Source organism: Gobio gobio (genome assembly GCF_949357685.1).
Source record: "Gobio gobio genome assembly, chromosome: 2".
Taxonomy (NCBI): Eukaryota; Metazoa; Chordata; class Actinopteri; order Cypriniformes; family Gobionidae; genus Gobio; species Gobio gobio.
In genome coordinates, this window is record NC_137098.1 from 62876843 (window position 1) to 62891285 (window position 14443).

Here is a 14443-nt window from a genome sequence, read left to right on the forward strand (position 1 = left end):
GGATTTCCTCAAATAAGTTAGACTATACGCCAGCACGTTACGGTATTGTTGTTCGTTACCGCGGCAACCACTTGCGTGTCAGGGTTTGAAAGCGCGTCTCATGTATGAAACTTATCTGTACACATGACGGGCGGCAATAATATCGCTGACATGTAATGTCAACTGCATTATTTAACCGTATTTTCTTCATTACAATGTTAAAGCAAGTGTCAAGTCGGTTTCATTTATAATGTTTCTACTTTTCATACTGGAGTGAAGCCGTTCTCATCGTGTGATTGGGGGAAACATTTCTGAGGGCGTGGTGAGCTCGTGCCAGGGGCGCGGATAGTGAGCCGTTGGAGGTACCATCCTACGTCACGATGTACCACAACGTCCAATAGGAAAATTCAACTGCAGTAGCCACCGTTCAACCTTAAGAGGGCAGCACTTTGGCGGTTTTACACCATATTTTATAGAATTAAAACACTTTATACTCAAATGTCAAAACATTTACTCGAATCAATGAACAGCATTAATAAAGCCCCAGTATTACAGATCATTAACTAAAAAAAGTTGGTTTAGGGTTTAGTTACCCTTTAACGTTGTGAAGCGGCGAGAACACTTTTTGTGAGCAAAAAAACACAGCATCCGCAAAACAAGTGCAAAAATACTATGGCTGCCGTCAACTGTCTGTTTACCAGCATTCTTCAAAATATCTTCTTTTGTGTTCAACAGAAGAAAGAAACTCATACAGGTTTGGAAGAACATGAGGGTGGGTAAAAGATGACAAGATTTTTGGGTGAACTACCCATTTAAAAAGGCCATTAGCCATTTTCTTGTCTGCCGCCTGATCTCACCTTTTCTCAGCGCATCGTTGATGAGTTTCTCCAGTTCCAGGGCCTGTTTGTTACTCGGTTCATTCTTCAGCAGAGTACGAATGTACTTCAGTGCTTTCTCATACTCCTGAGAGAAGAAGAACAGATGCAGGGTGGTAGAGAGAGCAAAACAAAGGGAGAGAGATTATATATTTATATAAGTTTCTTGGGGCAATGCAAAAATAAACATTTCTTATTATTAGAATGATTTCTGAAGGATCATGTGACACTGAAGACTGGAGTAATGATGCTGAAAATTCAGCTTTGATCACAGGAATAAATTGCATTTTAAAATATATGAAAAAATATTTTTGATCAATTAAAAGCAGCCTTGATGAGCATAAAAGACTTCTTTTAAAAAATTAAATGATATGCATTTCCTATACGCACTTGAGCAGGTTTCATGAGATTCACCTCTAGTACAACAACTCTTTATTAAACCATTTATACACTAGTTTATATGATGACTTGACAATAAAGTGAGTTATTGACTTGATTTTGAAATGATGTAGTAAAGTCATAGGCTTCCAGGAACAGAGTTGAGAAACACGGATTTAATTAGATGACAAAGATATGTGATACAAAAAAAAAAAATTAATCCCAGAATCAGATTATGCATGGGAAGATACTCTGGGAAAATACCCACCTTGAGTCTGTAGTTTGCCACGGCAAGGTAGAAGAGAAAATCTCTGTGATCGTCTTTTTTGCTTGTTTGAACCAGTCCTGGTAAAAGAAAACAAGATTTTGAGAACAAGAACAGGCCCAAACTAACCAAGACACGCTGAAGCACTGACCTTCCAGAAGCTGAATGCCTTTTACAATGTCATTTGTGTACTTGCTTCTGATCAAACACCAGGCGTACTCAAAAGAGGTCTCCTTTGAAACGGGTCCTTTCACCAGCTCTGCGTTATACTTCTTCTCAAACTTCTACAAGACACACAAAAAGAGTCACATCAGTGGATGGATCAGTGGGAGGAGGATGATATCAGGATCATGTGCTCCCCCTGGCAGAGAAACACAGACTAACTTTCACAAAAAGACCTCCATCGTGAAATAAAGCAGAGAAACATGTAACTTATCCAAATAAATAATAACGGGTGACACGATAGGTGTAACGTTATTATATAAGTCACAAAACTAATAAAATCGGCATTTTTTTATCCTCAAAGGCATAGTTGGTCTACTCTTACACAAGTCAATAACTTACACTGAGTTCCCTCAGTGCGTTCATATCAATATATGATATGCTGCATACATTAGTGCAACGTATGCGTCATGTTCATTGTTGTTGATTTGGTGATGTACAGTAGAACTGCGTCAATCGAAACTCCCGATTATAACCAAACATAGGCGATTTTGCCACATATAACCTTGTTATTAAGACGACATCGATGTCATTTTGGACTCACAGTCGTTAAAGGAGAGAATATGTTTTACCTTTAGATCTTCTGGTGCCACTGTATCTGACACAATCGCCTCCATGTTCGCGGAACACCCAACACTAGCACGGTCACGAAGTTGTCAAAATAAAAGTCAGTGATTCTTATATCATGTTCCGTTTCAGCAGGATATCTGTCGTCCCATTTTTAATAAACCACGTTATTTTTGAATGATTTTGAATGATTACCATATGCGAGTATACTTTAAAAAATATGTTAATACTGTATTACTTTTTTTTAATAAACATGTTTTTGTTATTATTGTTAGTGATATATTTAATTGTATTTTTTACACGACGCTTAATGCCTAAAAAACTTTTACCATGCCATTATTTTGTTAATGCCATGTATATATATATTTTATTTATCGTTTTACATTAGTACATTAGACATTTTAAATCTTAAACTCAGAACTTAAAATGTGAAAAATACATAAGCCTACATTATTTTATTTATTTGTTGTGTAAATGTTTGAAATTTTGTGCAAGTGAAGAGCTTGATAATATGAGACATCTATGTGAATTAATTATAAAAAGAAAATACATTTAATTGTGTTTATTTAGGTTACATAAAGTTATGAAATTAGTGTAGCAAGAGAAAGGAGTCAGGAATTTACTCCCAAAAATGTCTAAAATGTCATTCCTACCACATAATGATATTAAACACGATATATGATGGACATGTTCATGACGATCCGTTAATAAATGAAAGAATTGTCCATTGTTAGTAGACTAGTTAAATAATCCAATGAGAGCTTGAAAAGTGACAATTTATTGTCTAAAAGATGTCTAGATGAAAGTTGAAGAAAACCTACCTCTACCAGTAGTTGTTATTATTATTATTTTATTATTATTATTATTATTATTAGTTGTAGTAGTAGTATTACAATATTAGTATGAGTAGGCTTATTTACCTCAAATTTTTAATTATAAATGGTAGTTCTCATAAATAGCTAGTTCTTATTGATATTATAAATTATAGTGAGTTATGTCTTATCTATATCTGGTACTCGAGTATACTTAAAAAATATGTTAATACCGTATTACTATTATTTTTATTAAGCATTTTTTTATTATTATTGTAAGTGATATATTTACAGTTCATTATTGTAATTTTTACACGACGCGTAATGCCTAAAAAACTTTTACCATGCCTTTATTTTTTTTAAATGCCATGTATATGTATTTTTTTAATTTATCGTTTTACATTAGTGCCGGACTCTCTTTTCCTGACTTTTTAAAATGTGAAAAATACATAAGCCTACGTTATTTTATATCTTTGTTGTGTAAATGTTTGAACTTTTGTAAAAAGTTTGATAATATGAGACATCTATAAATTATTTAAAAAAATTAATGTAATTGTGTTTATTTAGGTTACATAAAGTTATGAAATTAGTGTTAGTAAGAGAAAGGAGTCAGGAATTGAATCCCAAAAATGTCTAAAATGTCATTCCTACCACATAATGATATTAAACACGATTAATAAATGAAAGAATTGTCCATTGTTACAAGTTGAATAATCCAATGAGAGCTTGAAAAGTGACAATTTATTGTCTAAAAGATGTCAAGATGAAAGTTGAAGAAAACATACTTCTACCAGTAGCTGTTATTATTATTATTATTAGTTGTAGTAGTAGTAGTAGTAGTAGTAGTATTACAATATTAGTATGGGTAGGCTTATTTACCCAAAAAATTAAATTATAATGGTAGTTCTCATATATAGTTAGTTCTTATCTTGATCTTGATCTATCCATCATAAAAGTAATCCACACGGCTCCAGGAGGTTAATAAAGGCCTTCTGGAGCGATTTTTCTTACACAAATGCATAGCTTCTCTTCAGAAGGCCTTTATTAACCTCCCGGAGTCATGTGGAATACTTTTATGATGGATAGATGTGCTTTTATGGACTTCAAAACAGAAACAGCCATTCCTTCCCATTATAAAGATTGGATTAGCCACGACATGTTAAATATAATTCCGATTTTATTTGTCTGAAAGAAGAATGTCATATACACCTAGGATGACTTTAGGGTGAATAAATCATGGGCTAATTTTAATTTTTGGGTGAACTATCCCTTTAATTGTGTGCTTGTTTATTTATTTACTCGGTCCTTTATTGTGACTTTTATTATGTACAATGCATTTCCTGTAGTCGTTTCAAGTCTTCCGTTAGGGGTCGCTGTCTTCACGCTCGTCTGAAGGCAACTCGACACCCCGGTCACGTGGTATGACCGAGTAGGACGGCCATCTTCCCTAAAACACAAACAACAAGAGCGTACTAGACATCAACACGCAACGACCATTGGAGAGGGAGAGAGAGCAAAAAACTGTATAAACGGAACACGATTCTCGAGGAGGAGCACAGAACACAAACAACTGCACATGCATCCAAAGTGAAGATCGTAGAGTTCGACGGGGCGACTGGACAGTAAAATCGCATCGACAGCTCCAGAAATACGGTCAGTGTCAACTCTCTCTCTCTCTCTCCTTGAATGTCTGAAGCGTTAAATGGCAGATGGGTGTTGCGTTAAGTTTTATGCAAACTTGGAAGGGAAGGTCAGTGTGTGCGCGGGCGGCAAGTGCACAGTGAGCTTTAAGAGGCCAGGGCTTGGTTCATTGGGAATACATTGTGCTGATTTAAGCGGAGAGGCTTTGCGTGTGTTTAGCAAGGCAGCTGTGGCCGTGGGTTGAAGGCCACGGGAAGCAGCGGAGTGGAGTTTGGAGGGGCGCCGCGTGCACAGGGAGGGGGAGTGTGCACAGTCAGGGCACGCGCATGCACACTCCCCCCTCCCCGTGCACGCGACGCCCCTCCAAACTCCTCCAATCGATAGAAAAACGACGTCAATCTGCTTTTATGGTCGTTGTCATTCAACCCAGCTCTGGGTATTTGATCAGCGACATCTTGCCTGTTACAAAATAGGCGCCTTTTCTGGGCGTTCGTAGTGTTGAACGCGAGGACATGTCGAATCTGAACGGTCCAAAGCCGAGTAAAATAGTTAGTTAGTCGAGGTTATGTCCCATTCGTGAACGACTCGTTCATTTGAGTCGGATCTCTTCAGTGAATACATTGTACAGATTCACAAAACAAGCGAATTGGACTGAATCCATCTGAGCGGTTGGTCGAATCAGCTTCTGAATCACGAACTGTCAGATTCGTAAAGATCTGAGAATCATAAATTAGAAATTTTGCCCTTCACAGACAATGCTAAAGCTAGTCCCAGACTAACATACACGTTGAGCTGTGTTAACCGAAAGCATCTTGCACTGATGTATCTTAAAATATGACATTGTTTTGTCACACCAGTAATGTTTTTTTTTTCTTCTAAGGCCTGTTTTATAAAAGCTACTTAAATATGTTATCCTATTGTACTAAGGCTTAATCTAAGCCTTGTTTGTGAAACCGGGCCTTGGAGTGAAGGACTTTGCTTGTAGGACGCTAAGGAAGTTACTTTAAAGGCACAGTATGTAAGATTTTTGGATTAAAATATCTATACAATGCTATATGTTTTGTTGACTTGTGTACTTGCATTATCCAAAATGTTTCGAAGAAGGCTTATTTCTCTGAATTTAAACAATTTTAACCAGGACATCGCGTCACCTATACATTACATCATGCCATTGTTACCCTTGATTTCCTAGGGATGTTAATGATTAATCTGTGATCGATTAATTGTCCATAATACATTTAATCGATAAAACTTATCGATCATCGATTAAGCAGGCTTGTGTGCTGCTCAACCGCGAAACACAGGAGGAAAAATTGAGCGAGTACGCTTGAGTTATGTTTGAGACCATTTTACAGCTGGAGTTTGTAATCGTGATCTCTGTTTTAAAGGTGCTCTAAGCGATATCACGCTTAATTTTTTAGGCCAAAACATTTGTCACATACAGCAAACATCTCCTCGCTAGCTGCCTGTCCCCTGAACACACTGTAAAAAACCGCAGTCTCTGTAGTAGAGGTCGACTGATAGTGGATTTTACCGATAACTAGGTTGGAACACACTTGCCGATAACCGATTAATCGACCGATAGTTTTTAAAATGGATACTGGATAAAAAAATATAAGTAAAACAGTGCTGAACTTTATAACAATAAAAAAAAAACTGTACTGATTCATGGAAATTTGCTAAATTAAAAACATAAATATAATATTAAAATAAGTTCTAACAGAACAAATTCTTCAGAAAATAATTTAAACATTAAATATTACAGGTCAAATTTGTTTCTTTACCTATAACCTAGAAACATGCATGTACATATCATAGGTAACAGTCCCTATGCAACAAGGATGTGTTGGCATTTTTACAGCATTTAATATGAGCAATATTGTACCTTGATCATTCATGTTAGTTCATAGTGCATTAACCAAGATTACCAGATTAAACAAAATTCAAACTCAATTTAATGTTAGTATTAACATACTAACGATGAACAATACTTCCATAGCATTTATTAACCTTAGGCTGCGTTCACACTGCAGGGCTTAATGCTCAATTCCGATTTTTTGAAAAAATTCGATTTTTTTGCAAGGTCGTTCACATTTCCAATTAAATGCGACCTTTTGTGATCTCCTGTGTGAACGTGAAATGACCCAGAAGTGACCCGCATGCGCAGAAGAGTACTCAACGGTCAACGACGTCACTTGTTTCGCCATTTCGCTGGAAATGTTTTCAAAAACCGCCCGGTTCCGATAAGAGCCCTCGAGTTTGGCCTGAATAGAGCTGTCCCCCCAAATATTAATTAACTCCGAAATCTCGCTTCCCTTCCACTGACTGGTCTCAGCATCGTCCGCCCTAGTTGTTTATCTTCTCATTCCCGCCTACTTCAACGTACAATGATGACGTTTGTCGCGTATCAACGACGTGCGGGTCGGATACATGTGACCTGGCAGTTCAGACTGAAGACGCATTTCAAAAGATCGGATATGTATCGGATTTGGACCACATACCCAAGTTGCCTGGGTCGCATTTGAAAAGATCGGATCTGTGTCGTTCAGACTGTCATGAAAAGATCAGATACAGGTCGCATAAGGGCAAAAAAATCGGAATTGGGTCGTTTCAGCCTGCAGTGTGAACGCAGCCTTAGTTACAAATGGAATCTTATTGTAGTGTTACCATTTCATATAATCCAAACAGTCTGCTTTTTTAGAAGGCGATCATCTAATAAAAAACGAATGCGTTTCTGCTTTGTTTATGTTTCTGTCGGCAGCATGACGATACAGTTTGCTTTCTCACATCACTAATTTTATATGTGCAACATTTGGGTCGGACTTGCGTGTGTTTTTATCACATTGTTTAAACTGCTTGAGGTACTGCTAATGTTAGCGTCCTCTCAGTCTCTGCTGTTCTTTACCTGTTTATGCTGAAGTACTTTATAATGATTTGGCAACAAGTACTGTAGTGTTCTGTATTCATACCGTTTCGCTGTCGTGTTTTAAACGTGCATCTCTTCTCCTCCGCAGCCGTTCCTACCAGACCGCTCTGAAATAGTCCCAATATAAACATGCATTATAAGTGTACCATAAGGATTCGGGGTAAGACAAAAACACGGATTGGAAAATGGATTCGTGTTGTACATTCTCATTATATAATTATTGTAAATCTTGAACACAAAAAAAGTTACGGACAGCAGCTTTAAACTTTCATCATGGCTATAAGTTTGCGTGTGCATTCGCAGCCTTTTGTTTTGTGCAAATGCAAGTTGTAATATTGTGTTTATTCTGTGTAGGCCTATCTATATCTGATTTATCCTATATAGGATGCCTTCGGATAAGAATTAGAGCGGTAGTAAAGCACGCCGGTCATCAGCGCATGCAGCTCAAAAAGTAATGCACAACTAATAATCACTATGGTTGGGACTGTCATATTGCATAACATTAGACTAGTGTTGTCAAGTACCGACCGCGATACCAAGTCAGTACTGAAATTTAAAAAATGTGACGCTTTGAGCGGTGTTGAGTGGAATCGTAAACACCTCTGACTGGCCATTGTGCTCACGCGCTCATCAAATATGTCTGTGATTGGCTACAATGACCAGCGCTTCAAAAACATGTTGTAAATGTAAATGTTTCCAGCTCATCAGCGCTCAAAGCGTCACATTATTAACATTTCAGTACCGACTTGGTACTTTTGAAGATACCACCTTAGAGCAATATTGTTATAAAACATTGTGAATTATTTGGGTTTACCTGTTTCAGTGCATTGTTCGTGCACTCGCACGTAACTTCAAGTTCACTTGTGCATTCGCATCCTTTTCTGCAGATGTAATTTGTAGTATTATGTTTATTTTGTATATATCTGATCAATCTCATATAGGATGCGTTTCTTTGCGCTAAATAATGCGCTAACAAAGAGCTTCAGTGCACCGGTGTTCATTCAGCGCTTCATATATCACTTTCACAGGACTGTCATATCACTTCACATTAATGAGATTAATGAACACTATTTTAATAAATCATTGGGTCTAGTTGGCGTTTTCAGCGCGTTGTCCAATCTGAATTTGAGGCTGCATTGGTGACTCTTTGTATTAGTTGTTATATTTGATTATTAAATAAGTAATTTAATTAAATAACCAATCACATCGACTCATTTTATGTGGTGTGGTGATGTTCGTCTGTTATAGGACAACTTAGTTTGAATAAACGAGCAGACACTGATTAGCTACTTGCTATAAGTTTATTTATATACACACAGTAAACTAATCCTTTAAAGGTCCCATGGCATGAAATTTTCATTTTATGAGGTTTTTCAACATTAATATGAGTTCCCCTAGCCTGAATATTGTCCTCAAGTGGATAGAAATGTTGATCGGTGTAAACCCGAGTTCTGCTGTCTTTCTCTGCCTTTGAGAAAATGACAGGCCAGACGAGCCAATCCTGAAGTCTCCTGGTTTGACGTCCAAGCAGGAACGGTTACCTCCCTTTCCTCCACCCAGAGAATCTGGCACGCCCATGCAAACGCTTGCGAGATCATTGCTTGTGAACGAGTGAACGCTGGCAGTTTCTCAGTGTTTGGATGTTAGAGCCCGACCGATATATCGGCGGGCCGATATTATCGGCCGATATTAGGCTTTTTCCAAACTATCGGTATCTGCATTTATGATGGCCGATAAATGAATATTTTTAAAAAAATAAAAAAAAACGGACGAAACACCGCTCAAACACATTGAGTGTTGGCGTTTCATAGTTTGTCCACCAGAGGGCACTCTACAACGTGCCGGCTGGCAACACCACCAGCTGATCCAGCAGAGTCATGCTGAGCTTCAGCGCTGTGAGCGTTGCATTCACAACACAGATCATCCGCGAAGTGCATGTAAGTTGGCAACGAGCCATACATTGCTTGAATTGAATAACAATTAAAAGAACATCCCCATCAGTTCTCTTAACTCAAATAACATGACAATTTGTAACTGCCAAGTCCAGTTTTGCTGTTACATGTAAGCCAAGAGAGCTGGTAATTACGCTAGGTTACAGTTGACTGACTAAGTTTAACTCGGACAATGTGACTGAATAAGATGTATTTCTTTAATAGTCTGACAGTTTGACAGCATGAGACATATCATCTCTCCCCTGCCCGTTATTTTGAAAAAGTATACATATTTCTAAATTATAACTTATCATAGACGCTAACCACAAAGCTAGCTAATGCCATGGCTATCAGTGGGAGACCGCTAACATTAATGCGCCTTGGAAATCACAACAAACTTATTCTGCCTAAATAAAGTAATGATTACTGTATTTATAACTAGTATATTTGTAGTTCCAGTCCCTGCATTGTAAATCATAAGTTAGGCTCGTGAAGAGTGAACTAAAGTGCGTGACTTCGTTCAGACGTAGCATTAACAAGTCAAATAATGGATTTACTGCATCATCATAAGTAGTAGATTTTAGAAGGCAGGCAGTAAATGATGATTGAAAATGGTTTGTTTTAGCTTGATGGATAGAATTAAAAGAGTGCATGTAAAGGGATAAGCAAGTTGACATTGTAATTATAAGGTGGCTCATATTTATACTGTATATAGTTTATATTTTGCTGTTGTTGTTATTTATCAGAACTTCTAGAACTTAACTGAATATTTTTTTTCCAGTCTTGCTCAAAGTTATATTTATAAAGCTTACCACATCTATTAATACTGGTAACTTAGATTTTTTGTTTTTGTTATTGTGTTTTCGTCCAAACGACTTTAAGTTTCATATCTTAAGTTTGTATTTTTATACATTTTATTTATCAGAACTTTAATATATTTTTATGTTCCTCTGTTCTGTTGTGACAATAAAACAAGTTTATTTTTAAACTGCATTATCATGTTATTTTAGAGAGGCTGAGGGATCATGAATAACTACTTATAACTAATGTATAAGGGAAATCTGTTTAAGTGTTTTTTACGCGTTTCTGTTATTTTATTTATTTATTTTTAATATATATCGGCTGATATATCGGAATATCGGATTTTTAAGTGACCAAATATTTGTATCGGTATCGGCCTTAAAAATCCTTTATCGGTCGGGCTCTATTGGATGTACAAATGAAAACGGAAGTCTTTTTTCAGTTCCTTCTGATCTGTGATCAGTGATTTCTTATGTGTAGCTAATTATTTATTATTCGTGCACACACTGCGGCTTCTCTCTCTCTCCCGACAGAACGGTGTTTTCGTGTTTTCTATCTTGTAAGTCAGTGTTTTTGTACGTCCTCGTCGCGTCTATCTGCTCTACAATGTGCATACAGTCGTTTCTGCTCAACATCAGCAGAGTAACATCTTTAGAGATAAACCTCACACACGCCGAGGCTCGGCCTTCAACATCACCGACCCCCAGTACTGCATCTGGCCCACAGCGGAGGCACCCAACGCGGCGCGAGATTAAGCAGAAGGGGGGTAAGCGTGAGGGTATCCGGCTAGGCTAGCCAGCTATTCCCACAATAAACTGGATTACATTCGATTACTGCCCTTGTGTCTTTGTTTGCGCTGTGTACTCAATGCGCGTCACTGACGCTTTCCATATGATAGGAACATATCTAAAAGTAATGGTATTATCAACACTTACTCATAACTCGTTCATCTCGACAGCTGTAATGGTACATTGCATGTGTTACAAAGTTGGTAATAATGATGAAGACGGACTCGGCGTGACTGGGACTGGTGTTTATTCAGAACTCTCAGATACAAACACAATAAACTCGCGCTGACTGACAGCGCTCTCTAGGGCTGTCAACGAATATTCTAAATTCGAATATATATTCGAATAGTTTTTAAAAAACGAATTTCGAAGGTGAAAATTAATATTCGAATAAATAAAAAAATGTGGGGAAAAAAACGCCCGCGGTAGTAGAGGCGTGGCTGTCTGCTTTGCGAGTGGGCGCTAGCGCGCCTGAAGCCTTTTGTACTTTGGCCTGTCTCCGCAGCGCGAGCCTCCGCTGACTGCGCGTGCTCCTCCGCAAACGGACGAGGCGTTTATACTTGACACGCTCGCTGTTGTGCTTTTCTTTGAAACGACAGATGGCGACTCGGAGTAATTGTTCTATAAACTATCAGGAAAAGCGTCGAGAAGAAGTGGGCACAGACACAGGTGACGATATTTATTTTTAGTACACTTCACCGAAAACCACACTACAAAAGAATCATGTAAAACAGATCAAAATAAACCTTGATATTACTTGTGACATGAGAACAAAATGTATGTAGAAAACTCAATGTATGATATCTAAATGTTTCCTAATTTCACTAAACACTTTAGTGAGTTTTCACTTAGTTTCGTGAACTTTTCTTTATTAAACGGGCTTTTTTATGCTTTTGTAGGCTCGTTTTGTAAATATAAGCAACTAATTTGTATGTGCAAACTGGACCAGCCTTACTTTGCATCGCGCGCCACAAGCTCTGTCTGCAACACGACAAGAGGCCATAACGGAGAAATTAATTTTGTTAATTTGTAAGGACATAAGACCAATCAGTGTCGTCGATTGGGCAGGCTGGAGTTCTGTCAAGCAATGGAACCGAGGTACTGACTGAATAGATATTGCATGAATGAAGGATAAATGCACTGCTTCCACTGGTTTGATTATTTACCGTTTCATGTCAAGGAAAAGTTCCATGTTTACCACAGCACAGCTCGCTCGGAGCGTTCAATAATATGCTGTAAAACTTATATTAATATTTGTTTCAATCACTGAATGAAGCCTGCTATATTTGGGACAAGAGTCGCGACCTTAAATTGCTTGCACAAAACTCTTGATCAGTCTCAAAATGTGTGTGTGTTCATTTAAACCGTTATGCGCAGAGAGCGTGAGGGCGAGAGAGATGAGGTCTGCGGTCTTAGCCATTAGTGATTTACTTGTTTTTGTGTAGGTTATACGTTGTCAAATATGTTTAAACTTAAATAGACTACCTATATAAGTAGTTATGTGTCTTTGTATTAATTTGTCCTGTTATTGACGTAATGCGCGTCATTGATAAAATGCGCAACCAGATGTTCGAATAGTTCGAATATTCGTGCTTTTTTTTGAGGGAATATTCGAACGTCATTTTTGAGCAATTTTGACAGCCCTAGCGCTCTCACAACTCAGTAGTTACTATAAATAACTTTGTTAGCAATCGCTGAGCTCCATCTCTGGTACATTAGTGATGTCTGGTTCGCGAACGATCTTTCTTTTGAACTGGTTCTTTTTAGTGAACCGAATCAGTTCACCAAATCGGACTGAATCGCTTTAAACGGTTCGCGTCTCCAGTCAGCGCTGATCCATAATTTACTAAAGTTACTAACTTTCTGACATGAGTGACAGTCCGTCCGACTAGAAATAGACTAATAACCTGAAGTATATGCTGTAACTACAACAGTTCAGACATGCTGAGAACTGATGTGAAGTGAACTCAGGTCCATCCGTCTCTCTGGCAGCAGCTCGTGCCTGCTCGTGCCTCGTAGACCTCGTTAAACCACGCCCCCTCCGCTCATATCAAATGCAAAGATGTCAGCCAATCACAACAGTGGGCGTTTTTACTGAAGTCTCACAGCAGACACGCCTCTTGAAGCAGGGCATTCAGCCACAGGGCAAACAGCAGTATAGAAAAAATGCCTTTTATTTCTAAATTATGACATTTTATGATGTAAAAATCATACTAACAATATAAGTACACCTCAGGAAACATTATAAAATAATAGAAAAATGCCATGCCATGGGACCTTTAAAACAAGTAGGCTACTTAAATTCTATAAGAGCTGCATAAAAATTAATGAGTAGCCTAGGCCTAAATTACAAATGATAAAATCTACATACCATTATCAAAGAAAAAGAAAAAAGTCGAACAACGACTGTTGTGATAATACCTTAATTAAACTAACTAAATACAGGAAACAAAAAAAGTGCAATGACATTTTAAATTCCTAATCTTTTTCGACTTCCAAGTTCTGTGACAGGAACACCAACATGTTCACTTTACTCGGTTTTAGTGATGATCTGACAGGGGTAGCTATGTTACCCGCAGTGCTAAAAACTCGCTCTGATGCTGTGCTTGTAGCACAAATACACATGTATTTACGTGCCAATTTTGCTAAGAGCGGATAGCGTGTTTCATTGTCTCTCCACCATGTTAGTGGATTAGCCATAGAGTCAATTGGTTGTTCTTGGAGATAGCGGGTTAACTCCGTGTCAGCACGCGCACTGATCGGTAAAGGGGCAGAGATTTCAGACCTCCGTTTATTAAGGAGATCGCCAAGATTTCTCTTCTTGGTAGGGGGTGGTGCACAGACCTCTCCCGAATCATCTCCTGCAGTAGCAGCCTCCGAAGCACCACTAACTCCGCCTCCGTTTCCTTCGTCAGCTGAGGGAACCTATCTAAAAAATTATATATAGATAGATAGATAGATAGATAGATAGATAGATAGATAGATAGATAGATAGATAGATAGATAGATAGATAGATAGATAGATAGATAGATAGATAGATAGATAGATAGATAGATAGATAGATAGATAGATAGATAGATAGATAGATAGATTTTTTTTAATGTTTGTAAAAAATATTTTAACACTGTTTTGGCGGTTATAGAGTACTAATGACGGTGTTTAACTATAACCGTCGGTCTCACGGTTATATACTAACCGTCACACCCCTATTTTAGATATATATCAGGTACAATACATGGCCAATTTTCTCAAGGAAA

The 14443-nt window shown here is 37.8% G+C and overlaps 2 protein-coding genes across 4 annotated transcripts in view; one reads left to right on the forward strand and one right to left on the reverse strand.

The window, feature by feature from the left end:
* Positions 1–783: 783 nt before the first annotated feature.
* fis1 (fission, mitochondrial 1) lies at positions 784–2366 on the reverse strand (the record flags this gene model as incomplete). Its single annotated transcript, XM_079804172.1, has 4 exons — positions 2292–2366; positions 1649–1781; positions 1501–1577; positions 784–942 (listed from the first exon to the last, which is right to left on the reverse strand). Exons 1-4 carry the CDS (start codon positions 2334–2336, stop codon positions 784–786), a joined length of 414 nt encoding a protein of 137 aa, XP_079660298.1. The 5' UTR covers positions 2337–2366.
* A 2188-nt stretch (positions 2367–4554) lies between these two features.
* Positions 4555–14443, forward strand: part of gigyf1a (GRB10 interacting GYF protein 1a) — a 44959-nt gene continuing 35070 nt past the window's right edge. For 2 of the 3 annotated variants that reach the window (XM_079810790.1, XM_079810791.1), the window contains exon 1: positions 4555–4751. The gene's annotated coding sequence lies outside the window, so the exon portion shown is untranslated. The remainder of the gene's footprint in view (positions 4752–14443) is intronic. The other variant, XM_079810792.1, reaches the window with a different exon arrangement.